The sequence below is a fragment of the Gastrolobium bilobum genome, unplaced genomic scaffold, assembly GCF_033153095.1.
Source record: "Gastrolobium bilobum isolate Gb01-03AN ecotype WA unplaced genomic scaffold, APGP_CSIRO_Gbil_v1 utg41381, whole genome shotgun sequence".
NCBI lineage: Eukaryota > Viridiplantae > Streptophyta > Magnoliopsida > Fabales > Fabaceae > Gastrolobium > Gastrolobium bilobum.
This window is the reverse complement of record NW_026897250.1, coordinates 279,131-305,809: the sequence shown is the minus strand read 5'-3', so window position 1 is coordinate 305,809 and position 26,679 is coordinate 279,131. Positions and strand designations below refer to the sequence as shown.

At 33.1% G+C, this 26,679-nt stretch overlaps 1 protein-coding gene across 1 annotated transcript; it reads left to right on the top strand.

Annotated features, from left to right (window-relative positions):
* Positions 1 to 1,256: 1,256 nt before the first annotated feature.
* On the top strand, positions 1,257 to 3,864 carry LOC133305222 (uncharacterized). Its single transcript, XM_061505370.1, has 4 exons — positions 1,257 to 1,487; positions 1,806 to 1,865; positions 3,225 to 3,343; positions 3,557 to 3,864. The coding sequence occupies exons 1-4, from the start codon at positions 1,257 to 1,259 to the stop codon at positions 3,603 to 3,605; spliced, it is 459 nt and encodes a 152-aa protein (XP_061361354.1). The 3' UTR covers positions 3,606 to 3,864.
* Positions 3,865 to 26,679: the final 22,815 nt, after the last annotated feature.

Sequence of the window (26,679 nt, the reverse complement as noted above, 5' to 3'; positions counted from 1 at the left end):
CGTGAATGTTTGTATGCTGTGTGCCAGGCTTCCTCTCTCACGTTTTGTATTCTGCATTTGTTTCGGTATTACTTCGTACTTATTTATTTGTTGTGTTGATTTTGTCTGTTGCTACTGGAATTGATAACTCTATGGCAATCGTTATTGCTGAAACTAATGTGATTTTTGTGGAGTGCAGATATACTTTGTTTTGCCTCTCAATGGAATGTTCCTCTGTCACAAGTAGAACAAGAGATACATATTCTCTCTGTCTCATCTTCAGAAACGAATATTTTTGTAGGATAGGTATTGGAGCATTGAGAATACACCTTTTTTTTTTTGCCAAACCCAAATCTATTAGAATTGATTTATTTTTATTATATTTTATTTTTTTTGTTTTCTATCCTTCATTACTGTAGTTATATCGTTCTCTCTCATTTTTTAATTTTTTTTATTTCTCTCTTGACTTTCTAACATGAAAGCTCTGTTGGGGATACTTATCGTCCACTAAAACTCTATATCTACCATGATGCGATATGACAGGATAGGCTAGTCCGTTTGGAATTGACTTTATGAACTTTCTTCTACATTTGATTTGACCCACTTACTTGTGTATTATATACTCTTGTACCGTACATGGACCAATCACTATATGAAATGATAAGATTGTATGTTAATATGTAAAATCTTTTTCCTAGTAATTTCTTCTGTAATTGCTAACATGGTCACTACTGGCATATGTTCCCAATGATTATGGTGTTCCAGCAATAAACACTATATTGTCTTCAGAACTCGAGAGAAGCAATGTGATTTTTCGTTGATGGTTATATTTTGGATTAAATTCTGATTTTTTAATTATAATCTCTTTGACATGAATTGTCTGTTTTAAACAGTTTGACGACCACCGAAACTAAGTCAGTTGTTTTTGGATCCGCTCCTCCTCATCTTTTGGGACTTGGAGATATTTTAGTGCTATAATGTTTGCCGTATTTTTTGTGGGCTTCAATGATTGTTTTTTTTGCTATTGGCAGAGGCACTTGAATCAGCCTGATGTAGTTGATGATGATGCCCTATCTGATGATCTAGCCAGAGAGAGTCGGGAATCAACTTTATCTGCAGAAGAGCTCTGAGTACCGGATGAATCAATTCACTTACATTATGCAGCAGAAGTTTCTATTAGGGGAAGATCACGAACATCTAGATTACTCTAAAATAGATAATGATGATTCTCTTGACGATCATTGGCAGAGGGAGGCCAATATTGAAAAGTTAAGGTAATGAGTAATGACCATGTTACTACTCTCTCTGGTATGCTTATAACATATTCCAAAGTTTTGAACTTTTCTTCCATGAGGATGTCCCTCTTTCTGTATGGTGTGACTGAATTTTATACTGATCAACTGCATCAGGGACCCAAATATCAAGAGATTGTTAATATTCGCTTAGGGGATGGAACTACTCGGCCTGGACAAGTTCTAGAAGTTGATGGTGAAAAAGCTGTTGTTCAGGTGCGTTCCTACTGCCTAACTTCCCAAATCATCTGTAGTTACATATATATCATGAGGAGACAATTCTCTCTTATCTTTGAGATCATGATGTCTTTGTTTTATTTTATATTTTACCTATAACCAAAATATTATAAGATTCTCCTATTGTTTCTCAATCTTTATGAGTTGGTAAGAAAAAGCCTTCATTGATGTCTACTTTGTTTATGTAGTTGTTTTGACTTCAATAGCAAATGGTTTTGTCTGTTTAGTTTTATCATCTGCTGCTGCTATCACAAAGAGTAGGTTAAAGTTTATTTACCTTCTAGTATGAATGACCAGGTTTTTGAAGGTACATCTGGGATTGACAATAAATTTACAACTGTGCAATTCACTGGTGAGGTATAAACTCTTTTTTTTATTCTCTTACTATTGTCTAACTTATTTAAAAATTAAATGTAAAATTATCCATGAAAATTTTATTGTGGATTTTTCATGAATGTATTGGTATCTTTTGTGTAGGACCCAAATAATGTGTTAATTATTTAGTTTGAGAGTTTTATTTTGGTAGTAAATATAGATCTATCAGGAAATCATGGTAATGTGTGGTCGAAATTCTGATATCTTTCAGGGAGTCTCGTGCATTAATCTTCTCATTTCCAAGTAAGCAACAAATAGTTTCAAAGTACAATCTCTCTAAAATTAGAACCTAACTAGGTAAAATTTATAGCGCAAACAAAAATTTCTGACTTCTGATATGCTGGTTGAGCTTATTGTGAGGTATTTGAGATTTGTGATTTTGGATATGGACTCAGGGATTGGGCCTGTGAGGTTTGGTAATTTGTTGAAATATAGTTCATCCAATAAAGGTAGGTTACTAAATGGAGGGTGGAATTTGAGAGTTAAGTTCATTGTCGAATGAGATAGTTAGAGAGCCAACACGTTTATTATGGGGAAAGCAATTCACACCGTACCAACTACTAGAGTGGCAGCAATCAGCGTCTGGTTTCCATGAGGAGAGAATGGTTGGGTTGTTGAGTTCTTTCTTTATTTGGAGAAGTATACTAGAGCTAAAGTATACTTATTTTAGTTGTCCTTTTTTAACTTTATGATGTATGTAAATATTATTAACTTCTTATGATTTTATTTAAGAGTTATAACACTACGACAAAAGAGGGATTTAATGGTGATTAATTTATGTCGGTTAAACATAAAAGCCCTTAAATCTGATATAAGGGATTTGTGGCTCTTTTTACGAGTGGTTTATCTAAATCTCCTAAATCTAAAAATTAAGTCTGGGCCTACTCTATAATGTGTGTCTTCTAACTTTGAAAATTCTTGGTTAGGCCACATTCGCCACTCTTTCACTCTCACCACAAATCCCCAATCCATATTTTCTTTGTCACATGAGGTTTTCTACAATGGCCGAATAACCTTATTAATCGGAAAATGCCCCTTCGATAAGAAATTTGATAGCGGTTCAGACAGTAGAAAGTTTTAGCAGTTCTTATGTTTCTGGCTTTATATGCTTAGTGGCTTACTGACATTTTCCCATCTGTAACAGGTGACTCATGATACAAGCTAAAATGCTTGTGAATCTATTTGCATCCTTAAGTTTCTTTTTTGTCTTTCTTTTCGATTGTAGCACTCGCTTTTATAGTTTTTGAATCTTTCTGGCATTCTTTTCAAATATTATTGCTATTAAATAATTAATAATCCATCATTTTCATAGTTTCTGACATGCTGGCATTTTGTCTTCAGGTATACAACCACAGAATCCCCTGCAGTTACTTGGACAATATAGAGATGATGAATTGGATGAGGAATCAAGTGAAGGGCCTAATAATACGAAGGTGCAGAGCCTTGTGCTCAATGAAGAGGTATTCTACTACCTACATATCTATTCTAAGCCAATTTTTTTTTTTTTTTGTTATACCATATATGTACCTTGTTCTCACATTTTGTTGCCATGCCACTAAACATGGTTTAACAAATCAACTTGCTATTTGTGTTTTTTACTTTATTTTTTTATTCCACATGCATTTTCACAAATTGTATTTTAGGTAACTGATTGCATTTTTTTGTTGTCGCAGGAAATTGAAGAGCTTCTTAATTTGTCCCCTGGAAAGGTTATGCGATTAGAGGAAGTGATTTTTTATATAGGTTTAGTAATTATTTTTTTTATATAGAGTTTCAAGAAGCTTCTTGTTGACTAGATTTCAAGTTAAAATTGATTGGTAAAATAGGTTTCGAGGAAATCGCATGAAAAATATTGTTATAAAGAAATTTTTTATGCACGTTTAAGAATTCCTCTGTGTGCATGCTCATTTCACACATGTATATAGTTTTGTTTTTCAATTTGAGCAAAGGATTTTTATTTTAATACCATTTTAGGGGATGATGATGCTAAATAATAAAAAATTAATGGATTGAAATTACACATTATTTTTAATTTATTTTAAATTTAAATTTCATGAGATTAATATTAGATTTACTTCTTTACTTTTGACCAAATCATTTTAAAAAACGAATTCCTTTTTATTTATAAAAATATATCCGGTTATGAAGATTCTGCTAATATTATTTTTTATTCCTAAAATCATAACGGCTGTTTAAAACAGCCGTTTTATTTTTTAAACCTAAAAAAAGATACTACGGCGGTTATTCCGTCGGTTTTCAAAATCGACCTTAAATCACGCAAAAAGAATAGCGTCCCCAATTTCTACGTTGGTTTTTAGAACCGCCTGCAAAAAGTTTTGTGGCCGTTTAAACTGCCGCCAAATGCTAAAAGAACCGCCATTAAAAACCGTTTCTGTTGTAGTGGCTCTTGGAGATATCGGAGGGAGCCAACTCGTCTCAAAGAGATAATTAGGGTTGGGTAACTCCAAAAAAAAAAAGAAAAAAGAAACAGAAGATGAAAATAAACAAATAAATAAAATCTAATCAGCCCAAATGAACTTTTAAGAATAAAATTCAAACTAAATGCGTAAAAAAACAGTCGAGCATGAAAGACAGTATCACAAACATCTCCAAGTGAACTGGCCAGAATGGAAAAAGACTGCAAATGTAACCTTATATAGAGCAATATTGCATTGCATGGTACCAAACAACCAACCCCAGAGACTGAATGCATAAGCACATGGGTTTAAAATCTTACCTCTTTGCTAGCTCCTCCATGAAACTTTTATGGCGCGTCCAATGAGAATCGAAAATATTAACTACCGTCAAAGTTTTCTTTCTAATCTAATCTTTTGTTTCTGAATCCTTTCCTTTTCGAGTTCGACACTTCTCTCAAAGAAATTTTCTGGTTTTCTTTTTAGAAATCTCTAGCACCATTAAAAAAACTCTCTTTTCTCTCCTTCAGTTTTTTTCTTTTCCTAACCCTTTATTTTCTGAAAGCTGCTCACGTGGAATTATTTGAAAACAATCCATCCAACTTTATTGACAAGGGCGGTGAGGGAGGGCGGTTGATCAAACCCACACATAAGGGGGTTATTGTTACAACTTACAACTAAAGAATCTGGTAACTTCTATATATATATATTTTTTTTTTGTTACTTTTTTTTTTTTTTGGCTTTGCAACTAAAAAATAAAATAGAAATAATACTAATAAAAAAAAAGACTAAGAGACTAGATATCAAGTTTTGTTAATGATTTATCACAAACGGTAAAAAAAATTCCTAGATATATTTTTTATTTTCTATCGTGATATAATATTTCTGTTGTTTATAATTGATAACATGTAAAATATTTAATGGTGCCTTGAAAATCGAAAATCTTGCCCACAATATAACAAGGAAACAGTAAAATATTTAGATATATCTTACTTGAATAGTTGTTATTATATAAATCAGAACTGACTAATATTTCAAAAATCGTGCCCACATATTCTTACTTGAATAATATAAATCGGAACTTGAATAGATTTATTAGACAAGAGTAAGATATATCTTTTTCAAACAAATATGACGATGCGATTCAAGAAGTATATCTACTAAATTGAATCAATCAATAAAAAAGTGTAACGGTAAAATCGGAATTGATAAAACAAAATGCGGAACAATAATGGCACGATGCATTTTATGAAACGGTTCAAGAAACAACTTGATAAACAACAGTAAAAAATATATTTAAATATATCTTTCTCATATAATGCAATTGCTAGAAACGAACTAAGAAACACGGACACGTGTTTTTTTTGGAAAAAATGCGTGTTCGACACGTGTCGGACACGGACACGTTAGGACACGCGTCCGACACGCGGTTGACTTTTTGGGACACGTTGACTTGAGGGACACGCGAGTTTGACCGAATCCGACACGCGGTCAATGTATATGGACACGTTTTGGGACACGTTTTTTTTTTAAAATAAAAATAAAATTACAATTAAAAAAATAAAAAATATTTAATAAAAAACAAAATGTCTGAACCCCATCGTCGTCTGATCCTCTTTCGCGCAGGTTGCTGGTCCGGGTCTTCTCTTCTTCGTCGTCGGTCGTCGCCGGTCGTTGGTCGCCGTGTAGAGCTTGAAGAAAAATGGAGACCCATGCACATGCTTCTTATGTACAGCCATGGATACCTCCCTCTGGTTTTTGGGTATATGTTGAAGACACAAGTTTTGTGTTTATTTTGTACGGATAAGATTTAAGGTATTGAAGGGAGTTAAGGTCACTTCGTCGATCCGTGTAATAGGTTTCTAAGAGGCGTTTAGGACGGTTGATTGGTTTCTTTGTACGGTCTATATCCGAGACGAGACTGCGTTTGGATTGATGAGGTGGATGACTGCGTTTTGATTGTATTTATTTTTCTCATTTTATGTACTGCTCTAGGACTCTTATACTTTAATTTTTTATTTTATCTTCCTTGAAAAAAATTACATTACGAAATTTTTCTACACTCTACACTCTTGGGATGTTCTATTATTTTTTTTAATATTTACGTTATGAAATTTGAATATTTGATTAGTATATGAGTTATTATGAGTTGTTATATGTATTAAATATAAATTATATTATATATATTAAAAATATTATTTAATATCAAAACGTGTCCCAACGTGTCCAAATATGACATTTTTTAGAATTAACGTGTCAACGTGTCGTGTCGTGTCCCGTGTCCCGTGTCCGTGTCCGTGTCCGTGCATCATAGGAAACGAAAACAGTGTATCAATTTTATAACTCTCAAACATCTTTTGTGACTTTTAAAAAACTTATAGGACAAATAAATTAAAACACCCAAATATCTTTTCCAAAAATATTGTAACATGGCCAAAATATATTTCTTGTTATATTTGAATATAAAAAGAAATCAAACCCAATCCACGTTGCAATATATTGTTAGCAGTTGCGATAGACCAATCCACGTTTTACGAAACACTTTTTTTAAAAAAAATTGCTAGCAGTTGCAATATACCAATCCACGTTTTACGAAACACATTAAAAGAATAACGTGCTACTAGTCATGAAATTTAAGTAACTGATAACACGCAACTAATATCATGGAATAATATCTTGTTGTTATGGGTATGGCACAAAAATCGAAACTGTTAATTGCTAACAGTTTTCACGAAATAGAATTAAACAAGACAAGTTGAATATTGCACAAGTATTTAACTTGCTCTGGAAAAATAAAAGATTCCACCATGTTTTTTTTTTTTTTTTTTGCTTTGAGTTAATTCTCGTGTTTCCCACCACAACAATTCAAGAAGCATATGCAAACGTTAAACTCTGTATAACAAGTTTTATTTAAACTTGAATATCCAGTCTTCAAAAAATAATACTATTTCCGATAAGGCATATAGACCACGGGAAATTTAAATAAAACAAGAGTACACAACAAATAGTGATCAAGAAGGCATAGAAGAACGTACATGCGGAAATCTAAAATCTAAAAATGACCTTTTAATTAAGGTAGCACCAAAGTCCTAAGATTCTCAGTTCAACCAAACAATAAATTCATGAAAAATTCAATATTCACAAAATGAAAGGATTCTATAATCATATACACGTGGTTCTGATACCAAATGTTAAATCTAAAATAATAAATCATGCACAAGATTATAAAATACCAAATGACAATAAATCAGAGTTGTAATTATGTGTACCTTGTTGGGTCACAAAGTCGGAGAAGAATTGTTAGAAACAAGGGGAACAAGATGCTAGAGTCTTTCTCTCTATCGCCTATTTAGAAAATGGCAGCCTTCAGCGATGGCAAACCAGGGTCACACTGGGAGAGAGGGGAGAGATGTGTCCTAGCTAATAACCCACAAAAGATTTGTGTCCACTGGGTCCACCATCATGGAAAACCAGGGTCACACTAAAGCCTATACTGCTTCCTAACTAGGCCCAATAACAACAGATGCCAGAAGTCCAATTCAACGTGATCACAATGGGCCAGTTACAATAATATTTTTGGAATATCCATTAACCCAATTAATTTTAAAATACAAAACTAATTAATTAATATTACCCATAAAATAAATTTTTTAACACGGAGAGCACTTCTCTTCAATTTCTTCTTGCTTGTGAATTTGTTAGGTCGAATAAAATTTTGGAGGAATTTATCAATGATGTTTTTACTCTGAGCGCAAGAAATATAATATGGAGGGTTTGACCAATTCAAACGGTAGTTGAATAGATAAATAGATGGATGGATAGATAAGATAAAGGGTTTTATGTTTGTTATGTTACATGATGTAACATAACTTTCCTACACACACAATTTTATGTGAGTCCCATCTCTTGATTTTTCTCTCTCCTTTCTTCTCTCTCCTCTCTCTTCTCAAATGTGTGGGTAGGTTTGTTATGTTACATCATGTAACATAACAAACATAAAGCCCTAAGATAAGATAAATAAATAGATTGGATAGATCGATGGATGGATATATATATATATATATATATATATATATATATATATATATATATATATATATATATATATAAGAAGATATAGTTTGTGGATTATAAGGGAATTTATGAGCCCAATCATATAGCCTAATTTATGTATTTAAACTGCTCGAGTCCAACTTAACGATCCACACAGTTAAGTACCAAATATTTTTTTAGTTAATTCAATTTTGTAATTAATGTTGACTCTAATAAAGCGAGATGTTTTTATCTTCTATGTAATACATAAGAAAGAGGCGATCAATTGCAAAAAAGTTCGTGAGGTTCAAAATTTGCCGACAAGTAGTACAGGAAATTGCCAAACTGAGCATATAGGAGTTTTGGCACATTCCCATAGTAAATCCCCTAATATACTAATAATGATAATAATATTTTGAATAAATACCTTTTTTAATTCCTGACAATATTTACGAAGTCCTTTTCAATTCTTAGCAACAAAAAATGGACAAATTAATCCCTGAAATAACAAAAAAGCGGCCACATGTTGATCCTTCTGTTAACTCCACCATAAGAGTCTAACAAATGGTGCCCATGTGGCACGTTAGTGTGCTGATGCGGCTTTGACGTTTGACAGGTGGAAAAAGAGAGAATAAACCGTGAAGATGAAAATCGCCCAAAATGCTCAATAGAACCCTAAACATCAAAATTCCCCAAAATGATGTTAATTTCTTCTCCTTCTCCCCAACAGCAACAGGATGATTGCCAATCACTTTCCTCAGAGACTTTGATCTCTCTATGTCCGCGGCGCTAGAAGAAAAAACACTGTTCTTTTTGTTTCTAGTGTTATCAAGAGAGGCAAGTGAATGAGTTGCAACAATGTCTTCAGGGGTTTCAACACAAGGGTGTCTCCCAGGAACAGGCCTGGCCCCAAGAAGAATGGGGACAGGAGAAGCAGCCTCAAGCCGATCAACGAAAACAAACTGACCCAACTGAATCAGATTTGTGTTCATGTGCTGCAGAAGTTTTAGAAGCACCCCAGGAACCAGATTCACCATTTTTTCCAGCAGGCATCACTCTCCCAATACCCCAAATGAAATATATTATATAGGTACAAAAAAAAGAAGCGTTTTTTTCCCTTCTTCTCAATGGAAAACCCAGGTGAAATTTCTCTTAACAAATAAGGCAAAAATCATAGGTTATCCCAAAAGGAGAGAAATCTTCAATTTCATAAATACTCAGATTTAGAAAAGCCAGTAAAGGAAGAAATTTTAAAATTAAGAACAAAACATCAAATAAGGAAGTAATCAGGTCACATTGAGCATTTTGGGCGATTTTCATCTTCAAGGTTCTTTCTCAACGCAAGAAACAACGTCGCCCCCGCTAATTTGGAAAGCTCTCGACCCATTTGCAACAAAAAGTCGTCGTCTCTTCCACGCATACAAATGTCCAAGCCGCGTCAGCACACTAACGTGTCACATGGGCACCGTTAGTTGAGCCGTTACGGGGGAGTTAACAGAAGGATTAACGTGACCCTTTTTTTTGTTATTTTAGGGATCAATTTGTCCCTTTTTTATTGCTAGGTACTGAAAAGGACTTCGTGGATATTGTCAGGGACTAAAAAGGGTATTTACTCTAATATATTTAAGTTTGAAAAAAAAATATTATTCATTTCAGCAATATATATTCTCATGCGTTATAATTATATATATAATCATTAATTTATAACCAATTTATATTTTCACAATTTATATTTTAGTAACTTATATATATATATATATATTTAACTTATAATTATATATATATATATATATATATATATATATATTTATTTATGTTTTTGAATTTAATATTTTTTACTTTTATAATTTATTTTTATTAAATTTAAATTATTCCATATTTTAATTATATATTTAGACATATATATTATATTTATATTTAAAAAAATTATAACTCTGTAATTTTAAATTATCGTATATATTTACAGTAATATATATTAGAAAAGTGTTATATATGTGATAAAAATCATAAATGTATATATTATATTGCTGATCTATATTTTTACATGTTTTGTAGATTATATGTTATGTCTTGAATTTTCTTTATCTTAAAAAAGTTATCACGATAAATTTTGTATGATATATTTCGTATTGTGATGTCAATTAAGTAATGGTATGTTTTTGGGTAAACATAAATTATAATTTCTTTTAGTAACATATATATGAAGATATCCTGGTCATAAAGTGGTGGCATCATGTATGGTTTCTGCGTTTGTGTCTAGCTAGTAGGGGTGTTCGCGGTCTGGATTGGATCGGTTTTGGAAGTAAAAATCATCCGATCCAATCCCTTCGGTTTGATCATGTAATCATATATTCGGTTTGGGTTTTTTTCAAATCCAATCCGATCCAATTCAATCCAATTTTTTTGGTTTGGATTGGATTGGTTTTCGATTTTTGAAAATCCTAAAATTTGTTTCATGATTATTGTGCAAATAACATCTTTTGTATATATTGACTTTGTAATTATTTATTTGTTTGAAATACGAAAGCATTCATATAGGTTTTTTATTTTGGGCAATGAGATATGAAGCTACATACAGATGAAATTTTGTTAATTAGATGTGGCTAGGTTTTTTCTTGGGTTTAGTTGATGGGTTAATGGGTCTTGAGTTTAGAAATTTCTATAATTGGGGAAAATCCCAAGTAGATAAAGGAGAATTAATATATTGGATCGATTTGGATTGAATCGATTTTCATCGACCAATCCGAAGACCGATCCAATCCAATTAAAATTTGCGGGTTTTTTTCTCGGTAAACCGATCTGTTGTAGGCCTTTGATTTATTGTAATTTTTACTTTTCTTAGTAGTTTGGACTTGGGCCATGAATAGCTGTTGTTAAGGTTTTTCTAATCTTATTTGTATTTTTATTGTAAATCGAATAACTTGTAACTAGTGGCAGTATAGACAAGTTGGACGTAGTCTAAATTGGATGAAACAAGATAAATCACTGTGTCTATTCTCTCTCTTTCTCTTTTCCGTTTGGAATTGCGATTGTCAATTTCCAACATCAAATTAATCGAGAGTGGTTGTATTACTTGCACTTTGCACTTCAACCTATTCATTGCCCTTGTGAGCCACGAACTAGACAATATGTTCTAATCATTTGGGTACTGAACCAAAAAGGGTCGAAGAAAAATTGGAACTTATGCACCCCCCTTCTAGATAAAGAGAGAAAGAGAAATGCAAATTCTGAATAGGTTCATTTCTTCTATTTTAATTGTTTTTAATTTTTATGGGCAATAATATTAAAATGAATTTATCTGTTATGTGAATATTATCAATCAATTTTATTCTTTTTAAATCAGTTGGTAAAGATATAATCTTTTAATGTTATAAATTTTGTAATATGTGTTTTATATATTTAATTTAAAATTATTGCTTTCAAAAATTTTAAGAACTTATGATAAAAACTAATTTATAAAGTAAACAAATGTTTAAAAATTAATTATGAATTTTTTTATAAAATTATATATAAAGGATATTTTATCCTTTTATATCATATCTTGAAGTTATTTGGTCTTACCCAAATACAAGATAAAATAACACGATTCTATCATATTCTTTAACTAATGTAAATCAAACATAAGATAAGATATGAGTTTGTCATATCTATACCCTTTCTTACTTTTATCCGGCCCTCCTATCGTATTCATCTTTATCTTATCCAATCCAACAAACTAGCCCATAATTAATTATCACAAGATATGTTAAAATCAATTTAATAATTTTTATGTAATTATTTTAATACTCATTATTAGATTCCATTTTAACAGAAGAATATAATAATTTCCAAGCAAACTCGCAAGGGGATAGTAAATTAAAATTCAGTTAAAAGGCTTCAACTGAGGATAAAGATTTTATCCGGATCAAAAATAATCCCAAAAGAAATGACATTTTTTTTCTTGAATAGAAGGAAATGGCTTTTACTAAAAGCATTTCTAAAAGGTAATTGGGATTGAACTTGCAGCGAAGAATTTTAATAGTTTACAGAAGGTTACATATTTAAAGTAGATTACAAATTTAAACTTTTAAGAAAGAAAAAATATTTTACAAAGTTAACCAAAGAAAAATTATGCATTTGATTGGTGAATTGAAACCTTACTACATTTTTAAGAAAATAACTCAAAATGTCAACCCAATTTATTGCTTTCTTTTTAATTCGTGTAATTAGATTACTGGAGATTAAAAATTTAAAGTTTCATATTCCTTTTGTGAAAAAGAAAAAACATTTTATAAAGTTAACAAAAGGAAAACCATGCATTTGATTGGTGATTTGAACCTCACTCCAATTTTAAGAAAATAACTCTAAATGTCAACGCAATTTCTTACTTTCTATTTTTTTTTTCAAATTCATAGGATCTATTTTCACTAAAGCAATCCGAAGCTTAGTTCCATGACCACGACTCATAACATTTTTATGTAATATTTATTGTAAAAGGGTGAGCTTGGTAGAGAGACAGTCACAAGTGTTTGCTTTACCAAGCTTGGTTACACATGCCATTGACAGATTGAGAAAAGAGAATCCCCAAGCTTGGTTACTTTTGTGTTTTGTCGTTGCACCTGAAAAATATACACATCACATCACTGAGAGTAAAAGAAGAAAACGGTTAAGAAAGAGAAAATATTTGAGAGAGAGAAAGAGAGACTAGTGTGGCCACTCTGGAAAAATAACTCTAATTGTTTGGTTTCTGCTTTGCAAATTCCCTTTGCTTCAATCCTAAAAAAAAAAAATTGTAGAATCTGTAACATTTCTAATTCTGTAACTGACCCTCTTTCAGCAAAGGCAATACCTTTATTACTTTTTCTTGTTACTGAGACAACTTCCTCCATGGCTTCAAAATTTAGGTTAGTGAAGCTTCGTGTTCGTGGGTGTGAGTATGACTATCATGTGAAGATCTGATATGGGTTTCTTCAATTGCTTGTGTGTGCTGCTTAGTTTGTTTTATTTATTCATTTTTGTCTGTGTTATTAGTTTCTGCTTGATGGGTTTTGATCTAATAATTATGATATGCCACTGTTGAATTTTCAGCTAAATGTTCTAACTTTCAAATTTAAGTGTGTTTCTCTTCTGTTCATCTATTGAAAATTTTGAGTTTTTGTTTCTGTTTTCTAAAATCTGTCTATATAAAATTCAAAATTTCGTTTCACTTGTTTTTTTTCTTCTTCGTATTTGCTTAATCCGTTTTGATTTTGTACAACTATGTTAGTTAAGGCATATTAAAAAATTTATTGGTTGCATCACTATCTGCGGTTCTTGCCCTAATTTTCACTTGTTGTTCAATGAATTTGGCATAACGATTGCTTTCTTGTGGCTTAGATCCATCTATCTGATTGGATACAACTAACGCATTTTGTTTTCTTATCTTGTATTGTTTCACGTATGTTTCATTTAATGTATCGTTGATCAGCTATTGACATTATGAATTTGATAGATCCAATCTGTCTGAAAATCCCAACAAAGCATGATTGGCTACACCAAGAGTCAGTAAAGTTAGCAAAATGTTAAAGTACTGAATAGTCATACACAATCACGTCAGAGCAAAGTCTTACACAATATATCACCTCGCTTTTATTTTATTCAAATAAACGAGTTAATACAATATGAAAAATGACGTAAAGCCATAAGAAATATCAAAAGGGCTAAACCTACGTTGAAAACCCCGCCCCACCTGGCCTCATTAAAACCTTTTCCGAGTAAAAACCATTTAGGGAAAACCTCAGAAAGAAAAAAGAGTACCAGGGATACAAACTACACGAAATGCATCATAACTGATAGGAGGAACGTCTACTATACGAATGTAAGCCAATATCTTAAGCATAATAATTCTCATTTTCTTGTAGATTTATGATGACAAGAGAACAATTGGGCTTGTACTTCTTCTTGGCATTTTATCCCATTCACCACCTGCCATAGATAGGAAAAGAAAATTATTGTGTGTTCCAAATACGTTCTTAAGCTATATACTACCCAAAAAAAAATATGAAAAAATTACGTTCTTGGGCTTCAATCTATACATTAGAGAAAATGTACTTATAGTTTCATAATAAAAAAATATTTTAGAGTATTACAGAAATATATCAAAATGAAAGGAAATTTTTTTAATGCATTTAAAAGACTTACCCCTCAGAGAAAAATAAGGATCAATGAGGCTAGTTAATAGTGTCAATTTCTCCTTTAGCATTTTCACTGTGCCAAACAAAAATAAATCAAATAATTTTGACATTAGATCTTGCAGGAAAAAATGAGTATTTATGTTGAATACCAAAAAGATAAAGAACAAATGAAAAAGGAAACTTCAATGTATAAAATCATTAGAAGCAGAAATGAGGATTATTCCCATAATAATGTGCTAACCTTGTCGAGAAGTATGTGAGGTGCAATAATATTTAACATCATATTTTTCTTCTCCCGATCATGAATGAATTTTGGGAGCTTTACAGGTTCTTGGATAACATTTGTTCTCTGAAGCCAATTCATGCTATCTATCTCAAAAAAAAAAAATCATATCATGAGTTGATAGGAAGAGAATTAGGGGAAAATTGTGAAATATAAGAAAATTGGACCCACTAGACCTTGATAAGTTGATTGGACTCTCTGGAGCGACACCAAGCTTCATTCCAGGCATGATTTTTTGCACGCATTTCAGCAAAATGACCCGGCAAATAAGCCTTCCTCTCTTCTTTTCGCTGGGCTATAGCAACATACAAAGGCTTTTGTCCAACAAACTTGTGACTCATTTCTTTTAAGGCTTTACTTGCTTCCTCCGGAGTAGAAAATGCCACAAAACCACATCCCTTGCTAATTGCTATGCCCATGTGCATCCAGCATCACCTTACAGGATGTTATAGTTCCAAACTCAGAAAATACTTCTCTCAACTTTTCATCATCTACGTCATCATCAAGAAATTTCACGTACAAATTAGTTCCTTGTAATTTTTCATATGCGCTAATTTTGGCTTTCAACTCAGCCTCTCTTTCTGCTTTTCTTTGTGCTCTCCCCACAAATAAAACCTTGCTATCCATGACAGTAGTTTCATTTAACATCTCAACTGCAGCTGCTGCTGAATTTGGACTTTGGAAATTTACAAAACCAAAACACCTTGACTTCTCATTCACATCCTTCATTATAGTTGCACTAGTTATTGTACCACAAGGGCCAAATAACTTTTTCAGATACTCATCCGTGTATGTTTCCGGAAAATTTTTCACATACACATTAGTGAAATTTGATAATTCATTTTCCCGATATCTTTCCTCTGGCCAAACAATGTGTGAAACATAAACTTGAGTCATTGCCCTGTCAAAAGGAACGTTAGCTTATTAGCAAAAAATTTCCAGTTAAAATTGAAGCCAATAAGGACATATGCATAGACCTACAGGATAACTAGAACTGGGAAAAGAAAGAGAGCTGAAAAGGGAATGAATATTTAATTAGACATTGAAAAATTTAACCTCGTAAGCGTGTATTTTGTCTTTTGAAACAATTAGCTTTTACTTTGGAGCTTCTTTTTGATGAATAAATAAGGCCACAAAGTCAATTAACATCGAAAATCACAGACAGTGCTATATTATTTTCTTGTTTGTTACATGTCTGTTCTTTCTAGGTCTCAATCATAATTACAGTGAAATATCAAAACAAATTGACAAACTTATATAAAATATTAATTATCTCAATAGCATTTATGGACAATTATTCAAATTCTAAATCAAACCCACGCGAAAGAAACAAAAGATGAAAATAAACAAATAAATAAAATCTAATCAGCCCAAATGAACTTTTAAGAATAAAATTCAAACTAAATGCGTAAAAAAACAGTCGAGCATGAAAGACAGTATCACAAACATCTCCAAGTGAACTGGTCAGAATGGAAAAGGACTGCAAATGTAACCATATATAGAGCAATATTGCATGGTACCAAACAACCAACTCCAGAGACTGAATGCTTAAGCACATGGGTTTAAAATCTTACCTCTTTGCTCCTCCTTGAAACTTTTATGGCGCGTCCAATGAGAATCGAAAATATTAACTACCGTCAAAGTATTCTTTCTAATCTAATCTTTTGTTTCTGAATCCTTTCCTTTTCGAGTTCGACACTTCTCTCAAAGAAATTTTCTGGTTTTCTTTTTAGAAATCTCTAGCACCATTAAAAAAACTCTTTTTTCTCTCCTTCAGTTTTTTTCTTATCCTAGCCCTTATTTTCTGAAAGCTGCTCACGTGGGATTATTTGAAAACAATCCATCCAACTTGATTGACAAGGGCGGTGAGGGAGGGCGGTTGATCAAACCCACACATAAGGGGGTTATTATTGTAGGAAATCTTAGATTTATGCGGAAGCGGTTTAGGACCTAGTACATTGGTATGCTTACCGAATCATCCTTGTTTCACAATTACCTCTCGGTGCGCAGGTCTCGTGTAGAATCTTCCCTTGTAGGATTCCTCTTCACGAACAGCTCACCTCAGCGCCGCAGCACGAACAACCTCCTTGAAGCTGGACTGTGGCAGATCTTCCAAACTATCTCTCGAGGAGGAAGGGGAAGTGTGTGGGCACTGATTAGATTCAGAGCTTGCCTCTTTCTCACAAAAAAGACCTTGGAGGCTGATGACTTAAGAGGTACTATTTATATGGGTTCCAAGAAACCCTAGCTCATTGGGCTCTAGGTTCCTTGGGCTCTTCTCATACTAATAACCCATTTGGGCTTTAGTAAAAGAGCAAACCCAACAATCTCCCACTTGCTCTTTTGGATACAAACTTGAGTCGTAAAACCCAAGATCATGTAACCCATAAGTCATCATCTATCCGAAAAATACCCCATCCCTTGTCTCAAGCTAGCTTGGGGATCTACCATCTGTTATTAATCAAGGCTCCTGATAATCAACGAATGATTATCTAATTCGGTGCTACTCCACTAAAAGCCCGAACTTGAACTCCAAGATTAACAACACTTATAACATGAATATGCATCGCCCCTTTGTAGAATGTCTATAATTGATTGACAAGTTTTCTGTAACTCAATCAATTATTTATTCCCTTGACTATGATAGTTTCTTTAATGGATTACATGCACTGGCCAGTGTCTTTAATATCCAAGTACCGAAACATATCAAGGGGACATATCCTACAAATTCCATGTTGTTTATCTCATAAATACCGATAATCAAATAATCTCACTCCCAAAATACCGAGTTATTGGCCGTCAATAGATCGAACCTCACCCTTTGGTAAATCAAAGAATGAAAACTATTTGATTACCTATTTATAATAAACTCAGGATTAAGAGCAATCACATAACTATAGTTAACTGGAGATTTGATACCTTATGACAGAAAAACAACCTTAATCAAATCTCTCCTTGATCCTTTCAATGTGAATGTTAATTCACACCAATATTTTACAATGATTCGAACAAAATCATTTCATAAAATATTGCAGCCTGAATAAAGTGCCCAACTTTATTTAACGGCTGTGACTCCATTCATCAACTGTGAGAACCTATGATCATGTCCTCCATGAACGTATCCATATGATCATATACTCCACAATTTGATCCGGACCTTTATGTTTGTAAATAGTGCGCAAAATAAATAAATAAAACCTTATTTATGAAATTCAGAAAATTATTTATTGTTTCATCGTCTTACTCCAAGAGCACAATGAAAACAATAACTCTGACTTGCTTAATGCAAGTCTGGGATCCTCCTAAGACCCAGAGAAGTAACATGCCTCTCGAACACAAGTTCAGGCAAACTCTTAGTAACTGGGTCTGCAAGATCCACCTTTAATGTTATCTGAGTTTAGTGAAAAACTCATAGCTCGAGGTTGATTTTCTTGAGTCAATACCGACTTGAAATAACTGAATATTTGAAAACTCAGCTTTTCAAGACTCCCACTAGAATATACCAGCACATAATCTCTCGTTCTCCAAAGATACTTGAGTACATGCTTAACAATAATCTAGTATTCCTCTAGGTTCAAAATGGTACTATCTCACTACTCCCACTGCGTGACAGATGTCTGGTTTAACGCCCAACATGATATGCGTGAGTCTACCTTTGCCAAAGCATAAGATATCTTGCTCATGCATTCATCCTTCTTAGAAGTCTTTGGTCACTCCTTAGGAAGATGAATTCCACATCTGAGAATTATAATTCTTTTCTTAGAATTCTCATGTTGAATTTTGGGTTTTGTCAATGTAAGTAGCCTGAGGTGATGCCAACAACTTATTCTTCCGGTCTCATAAGAGTTTTATACCAAGAATATAATTGGCTTCCCCAGTGCTTTCATACCAAAACACTAACTTAGCCAACTCTTTATGCTTGATATTACCTCCACATTGTTTCTAATAAGGAGCATATCATCTACATAAAGTACTAGAAAAACTACTGTCTTCCGTTGGATCCTTTACATACAAATACACATCATTCATCAAGGTTCTCTCAAAATCAAAATTTTGATAACCTGATCAAAACTGATGTTCCAAGACCTGGATGCTTGTTTAAGTCTATGAAATAGACTTTCACAACTTGCATACCATGTGTTTCTACCCATTTGCTATAAACCCTTTTGGTTGTTGTATGTAGATATCCTGACATCCAACTCCCAAAATGAAATCTCATAATTGAGACTTATAGCAACTAAGAGAATCTGGATAGACTCAAGCATGGCGTCTGGCAAAAATTGCCTCCAAGCTAGCTTTGAAGGTTTTCACCTTTCTGTCCATCCTCTCTTTGCCTTTTATGTCCACATGCACCTTGTGGGTTTTACCCCTCTTGGTGTCTTTACTAGGACCAAACAGAGTTGAAATACAAGTATTTCATCTCATTGTTCATAGCTTGAGCAACACTTGATCAACAACATCTTCTAGTGCATTATCGTAACTAGTAGGATCAATATCACTCAACAAGAAACAATTTGAGAGTTAACAAGGTTCTCTCCCACTACGAATGTATTGCACTAGACCTTGTGTATTTATAGGTAAAACAAAGAGTGGGTCAAATGATGGATCTTCAATTTCTTGAGGATCCGGTTATCCTTGATATTGTTCCTTTACATGTGATACTAATATTTCTACTAGTTTCACTTATATATTATCATGTTGAATTTTCAATCATGGTTCTCTTGTTTGTTCACTTAGAGATATATCTATCCCCTCTTGAACAATCAAGGGAACAGTGGATGAAGCTTCTAGAGATTCTGGAAATTCTTGATCTGAGATAAATCTCATCAAGAATAACCTAACTTCAGAGCTTATTATTTCTTATCTAGTCCTCCTTTAAGAAAATCATGTGAGTGCTCACTTAGATTATCTTGTCCTTAAGACTAAATAAGAAATCATCCCTAGTTCTCTTAGGGTAGCCAAAAGATATGCACTCTTCCATACAAGATTCCATCTCATTTGACTGCTGTTGTAGGACGTGTGCCATAGCACCCTAAATCCGAATATGGTTTGATCTGGGCTTGCACCCTTTCCATAATTCTTTAGCTGTCTTTACAACAAACTTTGACGGAATCAAGTTAAGAAGGTACATTTCCTTCTCTTAGGCATCTCCCTTGAACAACATTGGCAAAGATGAATAACTGAACATGATCTTCACCAAGTCTAGAAATGTTTGATTTTTGCATACTGCAACTTCATTCAACTAACGCGTTCTTAGAGTTGACAGTTACGAAAACAATCCCCTCTTAAATCAGGTAAGACCTGAAATTACCAGACAGGTAGCCAAACACTTTAGTAGACCAAAGTGTTTTGATTTGAACACCTACATGCTTTTCTGCCTCAGACTAAACCTCTTGGAAATTTCCAAAAGCTTTAGACTTATGGCGCACTTGGTTCATCTGTCCAAATCCAAAGTAAACATTCATATAATGAAGTACTCATCACCTCTTCTGGTCTGAACGCTAAGTGGTCCACATACTTTAGTATGTACCAATTCCAGTTGAATAGTTGCGCAAACCTTTTTGGCCCTTGTAGGATTGCTTGGCCATTTTACCTTCCAAATAGGACTAACATGTAGCTGTTAGTTAAAAGATTCTTGAACTTTCAGTCCTTCTTTTAACTAAAACATGTTTCCTACTTGAGATAATATGACTCAATCACAAAGGCCAAAGTTATGTTTCATTTGAAACTTTTATTTCTTTGGTGAAATTTCTTGTTCATCATCCTTTCCATTCAACATAACAAATTTAAAAAGGTTATAGGACATAGGTAATAAAGACTATTTAAACAATGTACCAGAACAAACAAGACGAAGATGAACTTCGAAATGTAACTGAGGAATCAATTGCATTGTCAACCCATGTTTTAACCAAAACAACTAACAAAAATTGAATTCCTCTTGAAATCTGGAACAAATAAACATTCACCCAAAACCATAGTCTTATAAATAACTTGTCTTACTGCAAATGCAGACACAAGTTCCCATTTTCAAGCTTAAAATATCTATGTCCATTCTTGACAGGTATGCCATGTTTGAACTACTACAAAGAGTAACAAACATAATCAGTGATTCCTGAATCAATAATTCATTCACTGATCAGGCCTAGATATGCCCATGTCTGGTTCTTTTCATCACCTCTGGGCAATTTTTCTTTCTGTATCCCTTCAGTCTGCACTTGAAGAACTTGCCTTGCGGCTTCTTCATAGCAACTAGTTTGACAACTGATAACCAAGTCATTTTGTTCTTGTTACCACCCTTTGGATTTAACAAGACTCTTAGCAAAACCTGCTACGACTGCATTCTGTCTAGCAGAGCTGCTAGACGCAACAAACATATCATTAAGAGTCTGAAGCATTTTTACTCCACTCTTAATCATGTACACTTGCTTCTGCAAGTATTTGGAAAGACTGACAATAATATAGCAGCGAACTACCATATCTGCTCTTTCCCAATCTGAGAAATGCATCTTAGTTTCCTTAGAAGCATTCTCTGCAGGTTGCTATGGCCCTCGCATTGTCAGGACAAATTTTAGCTTCCATGTTTTAGAACAATATCAAAGATTTGCTTTTCACTTATTCATAGTTGGTACTATCTAGAGGTTTTCGACTCAAAATCATTTCTAAGATATTTTCTGAAAAACATATAAAGCACACAATTACAAACAAATAATGCAATAAACAAACGAAGTGCGAGTAGATTCTCATAACTACTCTTGTTTATTGTTAACAATCATTCAGTTTATCTTTACAAGGCTTACGATGGGCAAGTCACTTGTAAAAACCAAAATTGTTATTTGGGCCTTCAGTGCCATTGCCAGAGCCTCGATGGGAGGGTTAACAATTTTACTAAAGTTGAATGTAATTAACCATTGTTTAATTTCAAAATTATCCTTAGTGTCTAAGCATTGCCGACGATGGGTCGTACAATACTTTACTAAAATTTTGAAATTATTAAGATTTAATCTAGTGAAATCTGATTATCCTTATCCGATGGGGCTTCAGCGATAACCATTTCACTAATAAACCCACAAATGGAGCCCGCAGGTTTTAAAATTAATTAATTTTTAAAACCTTCACCCATTCAACATTTTTGTTTGAGAATTTTCATAAGCCCAGTCGAATTCATTGTTTAATTTCAAAATTATCTTTAATAACTTAGTATTATCAACGATGGGCCGTACAATACTTTATTAAAATTTTGAAATTATTAAGGCCCAATAAAATCCAATCATGCTAATCCGTTGGGGATTCACATGATTATTTTATTGATAGGCCCACAATGCGCCTGGAGGTTAAATTAATTTCTTTATTTAAATCTCCTCCCATAATTATTTAAGTCCAATCTAATAAAATCCAATCATGCTTATTCGATGGGACTTCACATGATTATTTTATTAATGATCCTTATAATGCGCTTGAAGGTTAAATTAATTTCTTAATTTAAATCTCCTTCCATTCAACATAAGCAATATTTTCCAATTTCCAAGAATTATTTAATTGAGAGTATCCTTTGTTCGATTTCAAAAACTATATAAGTAAGAGCGTCGATAAACGTGCACTAATCTTAACATAATTTTGAAAATATTAAGGTCCTGAAATCCGGTCACTTTACGTCAGCGTGTGCTCCAAACAATCATGATACATGAATGTTGTATGCAGCGTGTGTTATTCCATGACCATTTCAGAAAACCCACAAATTACTCGCAAAATAAAAGAATTCTCTTAGGAAATTTTCTCTAATTATTTTTCTAGATTTAAATCATCCAAATAGCTGACTTAATTATTAATCTAGATTGCAACAATCATAATAATTATCATTTATGAGGATAATTTGAAATCAAAATAATTTCCATAACGATGATTTGTCTTGATGTTAATTATCCAAAATTAATTAATTCAATTATTAATCTAGATTTTTAATAAAAATCATAATAATTATTAATTAATTTCTTAGGATGATTTAAAATCAAAATAATCCCATAATAACTATCATACTAGTCGCTGAAGACATAATAGCTATTATGCTCATGCAATCATACAAGTTATGCAACAATATGGCACCACCTATTCTATATGGCATGTTATCGCAATAAAGCATATTACCAATCATATAATTTATACCAATCAATAAAAGCATTAAATAATAAATCATAATTACTTTAATCCATGGCCTTCCTATTTTAAAGAAAATAAAATAAAATAAAATAATACAACTTTGGAATTCGACTTTCGCCTAGCCCATAGTATCTGTGTCAAGCCCCTTTAGGGTTTCATGGGCCCAAAAGCCCAAAGACCCAATCCTTTGGCGAGAAACCCTAGGACGCGAAAGAGGAACCCTAGCCGTCAGGTCTGTAGCGCAGTCACCCGAAGTCAAATCAGGCTGAAACTCTAAGGGAAGGACCGCCACGTAGAGACGAGTGCACCGCCGCCGGAACCACCCAAAAAGGTGGCCGGACGCTCCCTCACTCTCCCATTCTTTGTCGGAGAGTGGCGGCCACTCTCAGCCTCTTGTGGAGGCGCGTGGGCGAGCGTGTGATATTCGATGGAGGCGATCCACCCACCGTTGCGTTCGTATTTCCGTGCTCTTTCCAACCATATATAGATCGCCCTATTCTGAGATCGGTAAGTCCTCGAAAAGTCTTCGACAGTGCTGACTGCGCATCTTCCTCGCGATTTCTCGATCTTGAACTTTTACAAAATATTGAAGAAAATACACAGAAATTCCAAAAATAAACAAAAATAGCAAGGAGGAAACCTAATCATATGGGATTAGCCTCTTTGTTACAAATCGAGAAATATACGAGAGACCCTAACCATGGATTAAAACAATTTTACCGATTAAAATTTAAACTTTTATGAAAATGAATTATAAAATACACATGCTACATTCATACCATAATCCTAGAACCCTAGGTGCCACATTTCAAGAAGCAAAACTAATTACATGAATAGTGAAACTAGATTCACATACCAATGTACAGCCAAGGCTCTGATACCAATTGTAGGAAATCTTAGATTTATGCGGAAGCGGTTTAGGACCTAGTACATTGGTATGCTTACCGAATCATCCTTGTTTCACAATTACCTCTCGGTACGCAGGTCTCGTGTAGAATCTTCCCTTGTAGGATTCCTCTTCACGAACAGCTCACCTCAGCGCCGCAGCACGAACAACCTCCTTGAAGCTGGACTGTGGCAGATCTTCCAGACTATCTCTTGAGGAGGATGAGATGGTTGTGTGGGCAACCGTTCAGATGATGAACGTCTGCCTCTTGGGGTTTGTTTCTGATGATCTGTTCACCTTTGAGGCACAAGAGGAGAAAACTATGAATATATATGCTTAGGTCTTAGACATAACTCAACCCTAAGCCTCATGGGCTCAAGTGTCACTGAAGCCCAATAGGACTTTAGTGACCAAAAGAGCATATATCCAACATCAATGACCTTCTAAAAGAAGCTAAGAAATGGCTCCCTGAGGCTGAACTAAAGAAGTTGCAAGACCAGCTGTGAAGGAGACCATTAACACAAGAAGAGATTGATGAGAAGAGGGACGAAGAAAATAACAAAATCCTAGAGAAAAGGCCACCACAATGAAGGGAGAAAAACCCTTCTTTTTATTGCATTTTGTTATTTTTACTACAATTTTCAGTTTCTTTTATTTTCTGTTCCCTAGTGTAAAAACTTTTCAGTTATAAATAGAAAAACCTTTTTGCTTATTGAAAATTCAAACTGTTTTGAGCAAACATTTTTTTTTTTTTTTTTTTTTTGATAACATTGAGCAAACATTTTAGTTATAGTAGTGTGGTTGTACAAGTTTTAATAAATAAAGGTATGGAATATAAAGCCAATGAGTGATAACATAGCTCACACCAGTTCCATCAACATCTTCTCTCTGCCACTCACCGTTGTTGTGCACGTCGTTGGAATCGACAACCAGACGAATATGGTCCATCCCCATCACTATATTCTCTCTGACACTCACCTTTATTGTGGTTTACTGATTTCTCTTGCCTCTGGTTGTGCTTATCGACTACCAGTCACTCACTATAATTTTTGGTTGAAACTTTATCTGGTCGTATCATTCTTTCTTTTACTTTTGTTTTATTGGTTCTCTTAGCCTTGTGTCAGGGTCAATGACTCAATGGGTCATATTCCAACAATTAGTTGGCTTCAACCTTTACATTTAAGGATTATTCTAATATAATATTGGGTTAGCCATTATTCTAATATAATAACGGTATATTGAAAATAATAAAACTGTAACATATTTTTTTTACTTAACCAAAAAATTATCAATTAAGAATTATGTGATAAATTATTTTTTATTTTAAATAAAAAAGCTTAATATAATGTGATTATGTGATAAACTATTTGATCATTCATGTGATTTTAATATTTTATATGCACAGTAACGATCTTACGATCCTTGTCGATTTTATGATTTACGATTTATTTACCCCCTCCCGATCTTAGGTAAGATCTCGATTTTAAAAACATTGGTTGTTGGATCCATACTTATAATTGTATAAAATGTTATTTAATAAAAGGGCCCCAGGCTCCAATTCAAAAGCTCGGCCTTAAAGCCTTTTAAGTTTGCCTATTAACTCTTTTTTTATTTTTTATTTTTTATACTAACCTAATTTTCACTCCCATCGTCGCACCCAACCCACTTAAGCCATCAAGCAACCGTTCTCCGTCATTCTCTTTGTCAAAGTCATCTCCAAGCATTTCACTATCGTTTTCCCTTTCGATTTCTACCATCTCTAAGTATTTGATTTTGTTCTATATTATGTTATTCGGATATACATTGAATTTATGAATCTTTTGTGAAATTATTAGTGTTGTTGATCATATATTTTGTTTGGATAAATTTTTGTTATCTTATTTTTTTTCATTGGCTAACAGGATAAGTCAGACTTTTATTTTTTTGTAAATAAGTCAGGCCACATGCCGATAATTATATTCATAACAGGTTACCGTCTAAGACAATTTGACATATTTAAATACAAGTTTAGCCTTTCAAGACCAAAACCCAGCCCGACTCGACCCGTTAACACTCTTGTACATAAGATAATTTTTGTGTGCTTTAAACTATATTTGAAATATGATAAATGCAGTGTAATTTAAGTTGTACACATACATATTTTTTAAAAGTTTATGTGTTTAATTATTGAGAAAAATATTTATCACGCCATAAGAGATAAAATTAATAAATTATCTTTACCAACCTTAAAACTATATCATTTTGAGGTTGAGGAAATTAATGAATGATATTTCAATAATTTTATTTATTTATTTGTTCTATAAATTTTATCAAAATACCATTTATTAATTTTTCAACCCTCAAAATAATGTAATTTTAAGGTTGTTGGTTATATTTTTTCTTTGTAGGAGTAACAATAAACCCTTAATTATTTATTAAGATCACCTTTTAAGATAGTGTTAACAATTGTACTTATCAAAAAAAAAAAAAATAGTGTTAACAAAAGATAAAAAGTCGACTAATAAATGTATTTTTTTAAAAAAACTAATTTAAATGCATAGAAAACAATCCTTAACAGGATTAGAAAACCTGTTAAATTCGGATTGCCGTAACTGAAATCATTCTAACCTCTAAGTTTGTTCTTGACTAACATCCCTTTATATATATATATATATATATATATATATATATAATGTGATTAATATCCTTTTGATTCCCTATTTTTTTTTTCTTTCCTTTTATCATTTATTCATCACTTTCTTTTTTTTTTTTTTTATAAAAAATTTATCACTTCTTTTTATTCTGTTATTATTGTAAGTTCGTGGCAAATTTCCGCACGTGCCTTGGCTGGAGGCGGTGTCCCCGTGCTTTCTTTCTTCACGGCAAAAGCATCCTG

What these genes read in the sequence shown, in the direction of transcription:
- LOC133305222 (XM_061505370.1), top strand. Translation starts at nt 1,257, where the DNA reads ATGAGTAATGACCATGTTACTACTCTCTCTGGTATGCTTATAACATAT. An exon ending in GTGAAAAAGCTGTTGTTCAG is followed by an intron (nt 1,488 to 1,805) that starts GTGCGTTCCTAC and finishes ATGAATGACCAG; the next exon opens with GTTTTTGAAGGTACATCTGG. An exon ending in CTGTGCAATTCACTGGTGAG is followed by an intron (nt 1,866 to 3,224) that starts GTATAAACTCTT and finishes TTTTGTCTTCAG; the next exon opens with GTATACAACCACAGAATCCC.